Raw genomic sequence first — 15,957 nt, 5'->3', positions numbered from 1 at the left:
GGACAACATGGAAGAGAGCCGACGGGCTCGATGCGTCGGAGGGACGAGGTGTTGTAGAAGAGTACGCGAGCGGACGAGAAAGAGGTGTGCGGTGTTTTTGAGGGACGAGAAGCCAAAGCGAAAGATTGCTCAAAGGTTGGAAGTTGGGTTCGGGTGAGCCCTATTCTGGATGGTCAAAATCACCTAAGCGAGCAGAACCAAAGCGAAAAACTCGGACCAAGGCGAGAGGAATCGGAGCGGAACACCGAGATCAAAAGTCAACAGGATGTTGACTTTCTTGGTCCGGGCGCCTAGATCAGGACTTTTATCCAAAATCGATGTGGCGCGAGCTGTTGCAATGGAGATAAAATTTTATCCCCCTCCAAGCACATGGAATCCTTCCAGGTGCCCCGAACAGGGCTATAAATATAGCCCTGATCCTAGTACTCTAGAATCACTTGTATACGAGTTTCTTTAAGTGTTCTATTACTTTGTGTGCTTCCAACGTTTGTAAGAGGCTTCTCTACCTATGACAAAGAGAATTTGAGTAGTGCTTCAGAGTCTTGAATTAACAATCTTCCCGGTGGTAACCAAGTAAAAAATCGGTAATCTCTTTCTTTTTAGTTTATCAATTCTTTTTATACAAATATCTTACTATTTCAAAAGATCGAGAAAGGTTTGTGTTTGTTATTATTATGCAGGCAATTCATCCCCTCTTACCGGTCACACCGATCCTAACAATTGGTATCAGAGTCAGATCCGCTTCAAAAGGACTAACCACCATTCGAAGTAAAAGAAATGGTTGGATCCAGCATCTACCCGCTGAAATTTAAGGGAGACTTCGCAACTTGGAAGAAGCGCATGGAGGTATTCTTCAAAACCAACTTTAAAATTCTCTTAAGTATAAAATATGATTTTGTAGCACCTACAGATCAACACAGAGCTGAGAAAGAAGAATACATATGGACGAAGAAGGAGCAAGCCGACTTTGTGGCTGATGGAAAAATAGAGTTCCATCTACTCAGCGTTCTTCCGCTCCAGGAGGTCAGCTGGATCAGAAGCTACGACTCCGCCAAAGATCTCTTGAAGAAATTCCTGGAGCTTCACGAAGGTACTTCGGAATCCAAATTGGCTAAGTGAGATATCCTCCGAAGCCAACTGACGAACCTCCGGATGAACAAGGGAGAGAAGGTATCCTAACTCCATGTAAGAATCAAAGACCTGATCACCCAGCTCAACAACCTCGGAGAAAAGGTAACAAATCTTGACTCCTTAAGGTATACATTTAACTCCTTTCCGAGAACTCAAGAATGGTCAACCTTAGCAGATACTTACTACATTTCTAAGGACCTTGAGGTATGTACTCTTGAAAGCTTATTTTCAACTTTTAAACTTCACGAGTCTCGCTGTATAGATTCTTAGGAAATAGAGAAATCAAATAACATTGTTCTAAAAGCCAAGAAGGATGAATCAGACGCCGACAACTCCTTCAACGATGATGAAACAACATATATAGTAAGGAAATTCAAGAAATTTTTTAAAACTAAAAAGTTTAATCAAGTGCATGCAAAGAAAAGAAGAGCAAGGAAGGAAAAAATACTATAACTGCAATGAAGAGGGGCACATTAAGGATAACTGCCCAAAGCTGAAGAAGGAAAACAAGAAGGGACCAACCACAACAAAACAAAAACTTTGAAAGCAATGTGGGATGAGTCATCATCAGAGTCATATCTGGAGTAGTATGCTGGACTTGTACTGATGGCAAGCCACCAAGAGGAGAGCATAGATGAGGGGGGAGGCTCCTCAAAGGGAAATAACAGCAAGGAGAAAGAAACAAACTTCAGAACAGATCTGGTAAGTGAGGTATGTTTACTATCTCTTAACCAGTTATATTCAGGTATTAAATCCATGACCAGATCCCTATGTAAACTAAAAATGAAAAATATTAATTTGAAAAAGGAAGTTTTGGAATTAAAAACAATCCTAGCAAAAACATGCCCCCTAGAAATATATGATAAATTAAAAGATGAAAATGAAAAGTTGAAGGGCCAAATTAAAAAATCAAGAAACTTTGTATATGATAATCAAAATATCTGGAAATATTATAAAATCCTAAATTAGTATTTTAAATATCACAAGGGCCAAATTAGAATAATATCATAGAAGTATGTTTCTAGAAAGTTTTTAATAAATCCGGTAAGAAGGAATCTATTTTGGGTTTCAAAATCATACTTAAATTAAAATTATTTTTTGATGCATGACATGTTTTAAGTTAGACCTAGGGCTTTTATAAAGAAAATTAAATATTTAAATTCTTTAAAAGGCTTTATCTAGAAGTGGTAGATGCTCCAATAACCAAGAAGGCCTAGTGCTTCGCCACAGTTTGGAAGCCAATTATTAAATTGAATGTTTAATTGACTTACTGTGAAACATTTAACTAATAGTTTAAATTGCTTATCAAAATTTTTGTTAGAAAATTTGCTATGAATTAGTTATAAAAATGTAAGTTTTTTGTTGTGTGAATTTTTTTTCCTAAAATTCAAATTTTTACCCTTGTTAAATCCTTTTAACATTTAAAGTTTTTTTAAAAAACTTGTTAATAAAACCAGAGTTTTTGAAGCTTAACCTTTCATTTTTTTTTCTCCTTAGACTCTATATTTACTTTTTCCAAAGTCATTTTAAGAGTACCATATTTTTAATGTGATCAAAAGAGGGAGTAGTGAAGATTAAGTCTATGGGGAGGATAGTCAGTACATATTTTTAAATTTTTTTTACTTATAATTTTTTTTAAAAAAATTATAACTGTTATTTTTGAGGTTTACCCTAACTTAATTTGGGTTTGTTTACATCAAAAAGGGAGAGATTGTTAGTACCCCAACGTAAATTTGATGTGATCAACCAAGTTAGGTTATATCCTGTTGATATTTAACCGCTGTGTCTAAGTGTGTAGAAACTTAGAAGCACAGGAAGTTGAGCGAAAGATGCAGCTAGCAAGAATGACGACACGAAAGAGAGCTGACAGGCTCAGTGCGTCTGAGGGACGAGGTGCTGCGGAAGAGTACGCAGGCGAACGAGAAGGAGGCGCGTGGTGTTTCCGAGGGACAAGAAGCAAGAGCGAAAGATTGCTCAAAGACCGGAAGTTGGGTTCGGGTGAGCCCTATTCTGAATGGCCGAAATCATCCAAGTGAGCGGAACCAGAGCGGCAGACCCAGACCAAGGTGAGCTGAACCGGAATGGAACACTGGGACCAAAAGTCAATAAGATGTTGATTTTATTGGTCCGGGCGCTCGGACCAGGACTTTTATCCAAACTCAACGTGGCACGAGCTGTTGTGATAGGGATAAAATTTTATCCCCCTCCAGGCGCTTGGAACCCTTCCAGGCACCCTAAATAGGGCTATAAATATAGTTGTGATCCCAATAGTCTAGAATCACTTGTATACAAGTTTTTTTTTAAGTGTTCTACTACTTTGTGTGCTTTTAACACTTGTAAGAGGCTTTTCCGCCTACGACGAAAGGAGAATTTTGAGTAGTACTTCAGAGTCTTAGATTAACAACCTTCTCGGTTGTAACCAAGTAAAAAATCGATACCCTCTTTCTTTTTAGTTTATCAATTCTTTTTATACACGTATCTTACTATTTCAAAAAATCATTATTATTATGCAGGCAATTCACCCCCTCTTGCCGACCACACCGATCCTAACATGCATTACTGAGAATTTTTTTGCAATATTTTATTGTTGAAAAGAATTACTATACAAGAAGCAAAACAATAGAACTAGTGCCAACTCAAAGATATTGAGCTCACTGAAGAATTGAATTGTTTGGTAGAAGAAACAACGGTAGAAATACTTTAATCTACCCACTAAAAATTGAATTGGCATATTAGTTGCATAAAAAGGTGATGGAATTCCATGTGCCCTTGGAAGGTTAGTTGGATTACCATTTACAGTATAGCCCTTGGCAATTTCAGCTTCAAGTGGGAGCTCTTCTAAAACCTAATCATTCAAACATATGCAAATCAATCTCATTAGCACTTGGTCAGAATTAGGTGGGAATCTAACAACAATATAGAAGTACCTGTCAGACAGTACCTGATTAAACTTAGTTAGAATTAGTTAAAAAGATGACTGATTAAAAGAAAACAATATAAACAGTACCTATAAAGTTTTCTGATTAAAACATTGTGTAATTCCCATTTAGTCATTTAGCTTATTTTTTTAATAGTTTATAATTGAGTATATATTTGATAATACTTTACTGTTATGTTATAGGTCCATCAACCATCTCATCTTGGTTATTTTTCGATCCTCAACTACGGTGCATTTATAGAAATTTTTCCTCTAAATGGTGCGCGCAGCCACAGGATGTTGGTCTTCTGGGTCGCTCGCCATGAGCGCTTCTCGATTTACCCTAGCAGCTGGTGGAAAACTTCCATGGGGTCGGGTTAGTCACCCAAGGTTCGATGTTACCTATTTTATTATTTTTTCTTATCTATTTTCTTTTGGAACACCTTATTTAAAAGGTAATTAACTATTAACAACTTTCCCCTACATGTACTCTGTAGTCCGGAGCTTAATAGTAGAGCATTCATTATTTTCTTTAGAGTGCAATTCTTTCACTTAGCAACACCATTTTATTGATTAATGTTCAACACATAACTCAACAAAAGGTGATATATATTCACCACCTTAATTACTTAGAACCACCTTAATCTTTTTTATTAAGTTGGTTTTCAACTTCATTCTTATATAGAATGAATTTCTCTATAGTTTCATCTTTATTTTTGAGAATATATACAAATATTAACAAAAATGATGAAGTATTTATTCCCACCATGTGTCAGTGTAACTTTTAGATTGTACATGTTGGTGTGAATTATATCGAGTGGTTCGTTGTTTCTTTTAGCATGTTAAAAGGATAACCCAGTCATGCATTTTTCCTTCAACATAAGTTTCACACTTATGTTTTAGGTCAAGGTAGAATGGAGATATGCTTTGCATGTTAATTAGTCTACGTAACACATCTTAGTTAACATGTTATAGCCTATCACGTCACAAACACGAAGACTCAAGCATATAAATAGAAGATTTTTCAATTTTATTATCCTTAGGCCTAATAGTCATTACACTGAGCTTGAATAACCCACTGATTATATAACCCTTTCCTACAAGCATTTCATTTTAAATGAAACAACTTTGTCCAACTCAAAAATAATAAGGAAGTCATGTTGTCTGGAAACTAGAATCTTTCGAATCTCTAAAACATACAATACATTGTTCAAAGTGAACTCTTTGTCCAAGATCATCTTCAACACTATTTTTCCTTGGCCAATGATATCCAAGGTTGTTGAGTTCCCCATGAACAACTTGTCCTCACTTTGATTTCTTTAAAGATGTGAAGTAGTTCTTTGTTGCAGCATATATGTCTAGTGGTACCGGTATCAATCCATCATTGTTGCGGATTTGAACCCACCAGGTTTAGTTTGGAGACCACGACACAGAGGACGTCCATTTTTAGTCCCTCGTTCAGGTTGACCTCGTGCTTCTTTAGTTTCTTGTATTCTAAAGACTTGTGACCGATTTGGTCACAGTTGAAGCACTTCTTATAGAATTTCTTCTTATTTATGTCTTATCTTGGAGATTTGAGATTCTTCCATTTTGAGTCTTGACCATGTTGACTTTCACACTATCCTAAGAGAACAACTTTCTCTCTGAAATCTTATTATCTTTCTCAATGCAAAGTCTAACAATGAGTTCCTCCACATCCATCTCCTTCCACTTGTGCTTCAGATAGTTTTTGAAGTCCTACTAGCCGGGATGCAGCTTCTTATAATAGCTGCCACATGGAAGGTTTCACTCAACATCATTTCTTTTGTGTGAATCTCATGTAAGATCGCCTGAAGCTCTTGAACTTGGTTGATTACAGTCTTGGAATCAATCATCTTGTAGTCCAGGAATTGACTCGCAATGAATTTCTTGGCCCTTGCATCCTCCATTTTGTACTTCTTATTTAGGGACTCCCACACGTAGTCATTATCTTCATGTTATACATAGCATATAGCAAGTTGACAAAGCAATTGAGGATGTAGTTTCAGCATAGAAACTCAGAATGAGTACATGTCTCCACTGCACTAATGGTCTAGACATCAGTAACATTCTTAGCATGCTTGGGAGGTTCCTTGATCAAGAATTGAGTTAGATTCAACGTGGTCAAGTAGAAGAGTATCTTCTACTGCCATCTTTCGAAGTTCAACCTTGAACTTCTCTAGTTTTTCCCTATGATTGATTATAACATTTTTCAATTGGGATAAAGGGGGGCATCACGTGTTGAGTTTGTTAAACCTCTACACTTTCTGTGACCATCTCATTAGAAACGAGTTTATTTTAATATTGTTGGACAAACTTTATCAGAAATAGAGGGAAATTGCTGAATTGAAATTGAAATTGAAATTCAACTTCAACTGATCTTTTGAGAAGACTTGAGTTGATAATTTCAAGTTGTCAAGCAAGAAACAATGAGCTGCTTGGGATGACTGAGCTGCCTAGAAGATTGGGCTGCCTTACATGGATGAGCTACCTTGGCCGAGTCACTGAGTCAACTGAGTTAGCCGAGTGCTAAGTCAGACGAGTGCTTCGAGGGCAAGCCGAGTGCCGAGTCAAAAGAGGCTCTCGAACTATCGAATGTTTCTAGAGCCTGAAGAATGTGTCATTGTACCCAGTCGGGAAAGTGATGCAGAGTACTTGGGAAGTAATCTCGAGTTCGAATGGGTTTCTGAATACTCGAAAACAGAGATATCGAGGCATGCGTTCAATGCGCAGTTTCCTTAAAATAGATTCGTCCTCTCCGATGATGCTCCGAGGTTACAACGAATATCTGTTTCCCGGGATATAATGGGGAAACCACGATTGCAACCTAACATAGGTTGTTCGTGGCAAATTGAGTAAGTACCCGATTGTTATCACGAAAATTCTATCGAATGAAATGTATTGCAGAGAGAACCCGATTGTTATCACGAAAATTCTATCGAATGAAATGTATTGCAGAGAGAAAGATTGGGGAATGAAAGTGGAAGAATCTCTATTATTCTCCACTTCTTCCTCTGCTCAGGGTCTCCTCCTTATAAAGGGCTCAGTCCTTTGGCGGTTGAAGTAAATCGCTGAATAAATGCCATTCAATGTCTTTTCTCACTAGCCTTGAAATGTTAGCCCCTAGTCGGTGGTTACGGATTTTGCATTAAGCGATAGCAAAAACAGAAAACATGTGGCAAAAGGTTGGCTAATCTGACATTTGACGTGTACAGGTCGTGCTTGCACACAAATAAACTTAGTTCAGTTCAATCTAGATCTTGAATTTGCACCCTCTGCAAGCCCATGCATGAGAGAAACTTTGTCCATGTATATGTTCATAACATTAATGCTTGTGATACATTATATACGAATCATAAAGCCTTAAAACTTTCAATGTAAAACTTAAGTCTCATTCATAATGGAGTCTCCTTTATTCACCTCTTTATTTCCATTCACATTTCCAACATAAAGAATCTTCTAAAACTTCTTCACACCTCCAACTACTTGAAATTTCAAGAATATGATGTAGGTGTCGAAGGTGATTCTTCATAATTCTCCGACGAACTATCATTTTTCATTAGAGGTATGAAGTTGATTTTATTTATTTTTATTAATTTAGGTATCCAAATCTTTACCGACCTAGGTGAGCGATGCTCTCCTGATTCATTCATCGTATAAATTTGGAAGTGATCACGGTAATTCATCTAGCAGGCGACCTCCATGGTCAATAATCTATTATAAAGTTTGTCATTGTCTCAATTGGGTTTCAAACCATGATACTCTATAATCCACCAAACGTCTTACCGTTGCACCATGCCCGAGGGATGTTTGAAGTTGATTTTAGTTTTAGTTAGGTGTAGAAATCATCCCTGCCAACTTATATGATAAATAGTAGATTCTATCGATGGATATAAGATCACGACATTTAGAGTTCGGAGTGGCCCCAAAATAAATCTACTAAATTTGAAATTAGCTTATCAAGACGATGTGATTGGTTTAGGACATTTAGGTCAGGTGTGGCTCCAAAATGCATAGCGAAACAGATATAGTCGAGTCCTAGTGGACCTCGATCGAACCCCTTTAAACAACAATTACATGAATTAATTGCATTCTTAACCCTAAACTTCAATCTAATCCTAGATTAGCTTGTTAATCCTTCTTCCCTATCTAACTGAGCTCCCAGAGCACAAGTCAATTTCATCATTTGTTCATCTCTCTCTCCGCTAATCTTTTTCTATTTTAATATCCATACCTCCATTGTCACGGCTAGAGATATAAATAAATCCAATCGAATCGAATAATGTAAAAATACAAAAAAAATTTAGTTCAAGTTTGACTTAAAATAAAATTTAAACTCAAACTCGCTTCGAATTGTTCGAACTATAATTCAAACATAATTGAATTATAATTCAAAATGACTTGGGAGTTCGAACATGCTCGAAAAGCTTGCAAGTAGGGACATGCCCTGGAATAATCTGTTCTCATTTGGGTGTTTGCAACAATCTGTCCCCCAGTGAATTACAATGAAATGCTGTTGAGCTCTGACACCTTCTCTATGACTGTGAGGTTTATATTGGCTTTTTTTTTCTGAATCGGGAATCAAATCTGACCATGTTGACATCTTTTGTTTGTCAATACATTTCCATTGGCAGAAATGATTTTTACACATTATTATCTTTATAGTTGCACTTGTGTTCCTAGTAATTGATTTGTAAAACCCTAATCGCCAAGAGGGCATCCTTTTTTAAAAAAAAATAATAAATTCAACTTAGTTTAAAAACTCTATATATTGAGCATTTTTATAGTATTTTTTAAATCAATTTATTAAATTCACTATAAAACTATTATAACAATGATTAGTCGATTGCTAAAAAAAAATTTACAATGAATTCAACGTATTGAAGAGATTTTGATAAAGTAAGTTTAAATAATGTTAACTAAGTTGATAAATTCTTTTACTAAGTTGAATTAACCGTTTCGGAGTAATTGCTCTGACAACGTTGAAATAAAAATATCTTCCGTAAGAGAAATATGATCCCTTTCTTTTTTTTGTTTTTTTTTTTCGCCCTTTCTTCTTATACTGCAATGCACTTTTATTGAAAGGTAACAAATGCGGCACTAACTAAAGAAGCCATGAGAGTACCCTACGAAGACAGTGCTACAACACTCAGAGGGATAATAAGAGGAATAGATTTCGGATATCAAATGCGATGAATACTTAAAAGTTAAGATTTGAATGTGCCTAAGTTATGCTGTGTATTTATCTGATAAACAAATTAAGGAAAGATCTGTTGGACAATCGTGTTGAAAATAGAGTAGTCTGAATTGAAATTATAAAATTAAATTAAACTTATTTGTTGAATTGATATGAGCTAATAATTTTAGACTATCAAGTAGGGAAGGAATAGTTGTTTGAAATGACTAAGTTGACTAGAACTAGAGTGCAGAATCCAAGTGTAGACTCTAGAGTACAAACTTCTGACTTAAGACTACTGAGTACGGAGTCCGGACTGGAGATTCCCGACTAAAGAATCCCCACTGGAAGCTCGCGACTTGAGAGTCCGAGTTGTAGAAGACTGCAGACTCCCGAGTGCTGAAAATAAGATGTTGAGGCAGAATCCCGACTGCAGACTCCCGCATGCTGAAAAGAAGACGTCAAGGTCTGCTTTCAAGCAATTTCCTTAAAATAGATTTGTCCTCCTCCGACTGTGCTTTGAGGTTCACCAAACATCGGTTGTTCATGGCCAATTGAGAAAGTATCGGATTGCTATTACGGGTAAATCACCGAGAAAAGCTTTGCTCTTAGCTCTCTCTTTGCTCTTGGTCACAAATTAAAGTTATTTAATGTCTATGAACTCGTCCTGCTCAATTTGTCATGACTGATCCAACATTCGACATGCGCAGGTCATACTCACACATGAGTCAACTTGATTCATTGCAATTAGGGGTGAGCATTCGGTTAATTCAGTCCATAAATTAACCGAATTAACCGAAAACCGATTTAGTGTTGACTAATCGAATCAAATCAAAGTTTTACTAAAACTGAATTAACTGAATTAGTTATTTCAGTTAACACCGAATTAACTAAATTTATTTAAAATAATAATTAAAAAAATTTATACAAAATTAATATCAAATTAATCGAATTAACTAATTGCAATCCAGACTCTGGATTTACATCCTCTTACGAATCCACGCGTGAGAGAGAATCTCTCCCTGTGCATTTGTTTACATTATTAATGCATGTACAACAATATAAACCAACTATAGTGCACTTCTGGATTTATCCTAGTGACCGATGGAAAATTTCTATGGGATCGGATTGGTCACCTCCAAAAATAGTCAATATAATTAACTGAGATTATTATTTTTAAACTTCTAATGTTAAATTAAACTGTACACAAAGAAGTCTCCTTTTGTTTCATTCACATTTCTAGCAAGACCATCTATCTCCATCTCCGGAATTAATCAAGCACCTAAACTAGATTATTAAAAAAAAATGTCATAAAGATTAGTGAAAAGCATAACATAGCAATCATCTTCCACAGCTCGATGCAACATCACTTTCAGAAAGCCACAAGACAGCACGAAGAGTAAGATACAGGAGCATCCATTCTTTTACATGATACTACAAACATTGCTATCTCCATTGCCGGAAGCATAGTAACACTGATAGCCGTCGTCTACTTGGTCGTTCAGATAGCAAGGGCTTTGGTAGCAGTAGTACCCCGTGTAGGAGGCGGCCATTGCCGGAGACCTCAAATACATCATCTGTGGCTGTAGGTGCCCGTTCTCTTGCATCACCATGGACGGCGAGTGTGTCTGGCAGGCCTGCTGCATGTTCACCATCATCGGGAACTGCTGCTGAATTTGCCTCAACTGGCTGTTGAGTGATCGTAGATCATAGCCGTCGTTGTCGTCGTCTTCTTCATCGTCACTGTCGTACTCATCATCGGAGCTGGATGAAGAAAGCTCGTGCTTCCGGTTTCTGAAGGATTTGTGGCTTTGTTTCTTCACGGTGTTGCAAACTGGCTTCTTCCCTTGTTTCTGTTGGTTTGGTCTCTGATCCTCCTTTCTGGCCTTTACAGGCCATGGCTCTGCGTGCTTACCTGCTCTGTTCAACTTCCTTATCAGAGTCGCAGCGTCCACATCCCCTGAAACTGTAACCTTCTGTTCCTCAACATCTATGCTCACCGAGAAGACTCCTGCATCGGATACTTCTAAGATCCAAACTATGTTTTTATGGCAGAAAGGGCACACAAAAATTTTCCTACCTTCAGTTCTGTGGAGGATCTTCCTGACTTGAAGCCTACAGCCATCGCAATGTATGTTCACCTTCAAGATGAGTGTCTGCGAGAGCAAAACAGAGAGAGGAAATTTTCTTAATCGCTTTTTCCTGAAGAAGATAAGAAAAGAAAATTAACAAGAGGGTGGTGCCTGGATCTTAAGGAGCTTGGACTCTCCGTGCTTGTTCATGGCCTTGATCCTTGAGAGTTCAAACAGCAAGCAACCTCTACCGGGGCTCTGCGTGAAGTGTGCAGGCCAGCATTAGGCCTCTGCATGGGGTCGTGGCTGCTCTATAATATGGAAAAGGGTTGTACCCTACGAGTTATTATTCACACTGTCCACCGTGCGCTAGAGAACATGTACTCTAAGACAAACTCACTCTTTATTTTATTTGTGCTTTTTCCTGTTTTTTTCCCCTTACTTCGATAGGAATGCAGTTGCAGCATGCTCTTCTTTTTAAGTTGGCTTATAGTGAGCAAGCAGCAATATATGTGGTATCCTATACCCTGCACAATTTATCCCATCACAACCTTAGGCGATATCCGAAGTTTTTTTTATTCTCTCTCAATCTACGTGTAATTTTCTCCTCTTATGCATGCAAGATAGTATTAGTCTTAAAGACCTAACACTAGCATTGTTTTGAAATCATATTAATACTAGTTTTAAAGACCAGTATTACCGTTGATGTTAGTCTTTAAAGACCAGCACTAACACCGGTTTGAAATCAACACCATTGTTGGCGGGGTCTGTAAAGATCTATGCCAACAGTGGTGTTGTTTTGTGTATACCTTGCACAACTTACTTTGCACAACCATGGGTGACATCCGATGTGGATGTTTTGACATGGTTAAAAATGATTTTTTTTATTTTTATCTCTCATCTGCATGCAATTCTCTTCTCTCTCCTACATGTAAGTTTCTTTCCTACATGCAAGATGGTGCAGGTTTTAAAGACCAGCACTAGCGTTAATTTGAAACTAACACCAGCCAACATCGCGTTAGTGTTAGTCTTAAAGACCAGTACTATCATTGGTGTTGGTCTTTAAAGACTAGCACTAGGAATGGTTTGAAACCAGCACCAGCCTTGTGTAAACCAACACCAACGTGTACAAACTAGCACTATGTCGGTACTGTTTTGCGTAAACCAGCACCAAATGTTGGTGTTGATTTGTAGAAATCAATATTAGTACTAGTCTTTGAAGATCAGCTCCAGTGTTGGTGCTAGTATTTAAAGGCCAACACCAATAGGATTTGAAATTAGCCAAGGTTGATGCTAGTCTTAAACAGGGTTTGAAATCAACCAAGGCTTGTGTTGATCATTAAAGACCAACACCAACAATGGTACTATACAAATCAACACCGCATATATAAAGTAACGTGAATGTTGATGCTGACCTTTAAAAAAAAAAGGATAATTGTTTCTTATGCCCGATGATTTTCATTTAGAGAGGAGATAGATAGTACTTATTCGAAATAAATACTCTTTTCTTTCAGCTACTCTTTTGTCAGAAGAGTTCGAATGCTGATTTTCATACAAATCTTGCAAATCTTCATACACCATGCATGTTGAAATCATCAGCCAACTGAACAAGTGAGCCACCATAAGTACAATATTATCTTTAAATATTAGTACTGACGTGAGGATGATTGCTACCTATCCGTATCAGTTTGCATATACGTAAGAGAAGAGAATTATATATAAATGAGAGAGAGAAAAAAAAATCATTTTTGATTGTATCAGAACATCCACATTAGATGTTGTTCACGATAGTATAAAGTAATTAAATTGTGCAAGGTATCATTCTATATATATATATATATAAAATCTAATTTTTTATTTAAATTTTTTTTTTTACTTAATACTGTAATCAAACCCCTAAATGTATAGGTAAAATTTGATTGGCATGATAGTGGTTGAATTATAGTATTAATTATTTAAAAAAATTTAGATACTCACAGGGTGTGTAAAATAAAAAATCTCTTTATATAGAGAGTGTGATGATAGTCTGCACACACAGATGACTGAGATGAATTGAGACATCCAAAAATTAGTTGAGATGTTTGACTCATTTCCAAAAATATTCTTGGTGTCCCATGTGTATATATATACACACACATACGAGATGTTATGCTGCGTACCCCATTTGTGCGCCATCGTATTCTTGTATGTAGCTGCCCATGTGGTAGGTGCCGGTTAACCTTGCCACATGAGCATCCACCCACAATCATACAATATATATATATATCTCTAGGGAAGGATGATATATTACACATTTGTCCGTGAATATTTAGTGTTATTTTTTAAAAAAATTGATGTTTCTTTTAACGTGCACTAGTTGATGTATACGTATATAGGGAAGGATGATATATTACACATTTATCCGTGAATATTTAGTGTTATTTTTTTTTAAAAAAAAATTGGTGCTTCTTTTAACGTGCACTAATTGCTGTAAATAAGCATTTTTTTTTATCGAATTTTAAATCCATAGGACTATTAAAAACTTCTTGCTAAAAGTAATTGACAAAGAGTAATTTTTAATAATAATAATAAAATATTTTTATTTCTTAGTCAGTTAACTAAACGTGTATGCGCTGCACAATTTGATACGATGGGCCGCGTTAGATGGAGACTCGGTTCGTTGAAGCCTTCAAGAATGGAGGGCATCCCCTGGCTCTTTTTCCTCGATGGTGACGATTCTGCGATCAACTCGTGCTGCAACGGCAGGGGCCGACAGCAAGAACCTGATCAGCCCGTCCTCCCTCGCCTCGATTCCTCCGGCAAGCTCGGGCGCCATGGCCGGGAGAACCAAACTTTCTCCCACTTCACCCATGTTCGATAAAGATGAGCGTTGTGAATTGATTTTGAAGATGCAAACTACGCTATCCACCAACACCACAGTAGAGATCCTCTAGTCCGTAAATTACGGATCAGGGGATGATCCATTGATGAGGACCTTTGATTTGAATGGACCCTATCTTTAAGTAAGTGGGGTCCATCCAAATCAAAAGTTCTCATGTAGTGGATTATCCCTTAATCCGTAATTTGCGAATTAGAGGATCTGCTCTCCCAACACCAACCTCCGCTCAATCCTCGCCTCTTCGTCTCTGCTTTGGATTGGGATGATGTTTTTTTTTACCCACTTAGGCTCCTCCTCCTCCACTTTCGATGTGGAGATTTTGATCATCACCCGATGTACTCCCAATAGCCTGCGAATCAAAGCGCATCAGTGGGGGATTGGCGTTGCCAACGCAACCCCTCAGACGATCAAATTAGCATTAGACTATCACATGAAACTCACGGAAATAGTGAGAAAAGAGAAAGATGATTGGTGGAGAATAGTTTTCTCAACGTTCAAGAAAAAAACATCGTACATTTACTTACCTTTGCTAAGCCTTGTATAGCTGAGGAGATAGAAGGTCCGCATAAGCACTCATATGAGCCACATAGGCAACTGATCTTGTATAATTAAGATTAAACCTGAGAGAATATGGCGATATTTTTGCTGTGCGTTTTTTCACGCTGCAGAGGCCGCTGGCTACGAAATGCAACCGGTGTTGGATCCCGATTTTTTCCCTCCACTCTCAATCCCTAAACTTGATGGTGCGCCTTTGTCTGGTTGAGCGAAGGGATCCTGTGAGGAAGCTCTAAAGCCAGTGTCACCGAGGGCTGCGAAGAAAAGCTTTGATGAGGTGGGGGTGACTTCAAAAGAGCTTCGGTCTATAATAACAAACCTGGAATTTTTTATACATAAGAGGAGGTTGAAGGTATGACGAGTTCTTATCGTTTTGCTCTGATTGGAAAATTTTCTGGTCTGAGACCAAGTCAAGCAACTGTGATTGGATCTTTTGCGAATTTGGGACTATCTAGTTTTTTAATATCAGTTTTCTTCGATATGGTTATATTTTCATCCATCTAACATGAATTGAGGACATGGCGAGGATATGGACGAGAGGAGTCTAGTTTGTAGGTGGAACTACAATGCAGATTTTTAAGTGGTCACAAATTTCACATATGAGGCGAAATCATTTGTAGCTCGGTCTGCGTGCAGTTACCAGACTTACCCATCAATATGTTGTGTAAAAAAGAGCTATTTGCGACTGTTAGCATTGTTGGGAGACACTTAAACTGGATGAAGCTACAGCAGATGGTTCACGATTGTCAATGATGAGAATTTGTGTTGAAGCCAAGGGTAGAAGAATTTTGGATTGGTATTAGAACTGAAAGGAGATTACAAAAGGTGTTGTATAAAAGATGGCCTAAACACTGTTTACAATGTTTTCATCTGGGTCATTCGGAGAATGAGTGTTGGCTCAATGAGAAACATATTAATTTTGCGAGAGGCCCATGTTGAAGGAGCTTAATAAGGGTGACAAAAATGGAGGATAGTTGACTAATGAGCAGGTTGTTGAACAGAGGATGAAGGCTCTTGATGATACTATTTTGTTCAATGAAGGAATTGGATTGAAGCAAGATTTTGTGGTGGAAGATTCTTTTCATGTACTAGATAGTTTGGAGGAGGATAGTGTGGGGTGACAGACGGATGATATGTGTTTGGTTGGCAAAGAGGGGGATCAGAGGCTGCTTCAAGAGAAGGATATGTTAGGGGAGTTTCAAGGGAACAA

At 37.5% G+C, this 15,957-nt stretch overlaps 1 protein-coding gene across 1 annotated transcript; it reads right to left on the bottom strand.

The window, feature by feature from the left end:
* Positions 1-10,604: 10,604 nt before the first annotated feature.
* Positions 10,605-13,489, bottom strand: LOC121986750 (heavy metal-associated isoprenylated plant protein 37-like). Its single transcript, XM_042540691.1, has 3 exons — positions 13,455-13,489; positions 11,323-11,444; positions 10,605-11,253 (listed from the first exon to the last, which is right to left on the bottom strand). Exons 1-3 carry the CDS (start codon positions 13,487-13,489, stop codon positions 10,667-10,669), a joined length of 744 nt encoding a protein of 247 aa, XP_042396625.1. The 3' UTR covers positions 10,605-10,666.
* Positions 13,490-15,957: the final 2,468 nt, after the last annotated feature.

The sequence above is a fragment of the Zingiber officinale genome, chromosome 5B (genome assembly GCF_018446385.1).
Source record: "Zingiber officinale cultivar Zhangliang chromosome 5B, Zo_v1.1, whole genome shotgun sequence".
In the NCBI taxonomy this organism is placed as follows: domain Eukaryota; kingdom Viridiplantae; phylum Streptophyta; class Magnoliopsida; order Zingiberales; family Zingiberaceae; genus Zingiber; species Zingiber officinale.
The sequence above is the reverse complement of the archived record's forward strand: the minus strand, read 5'-3'. Positions and strand labels throughout refer to the sequence as shown.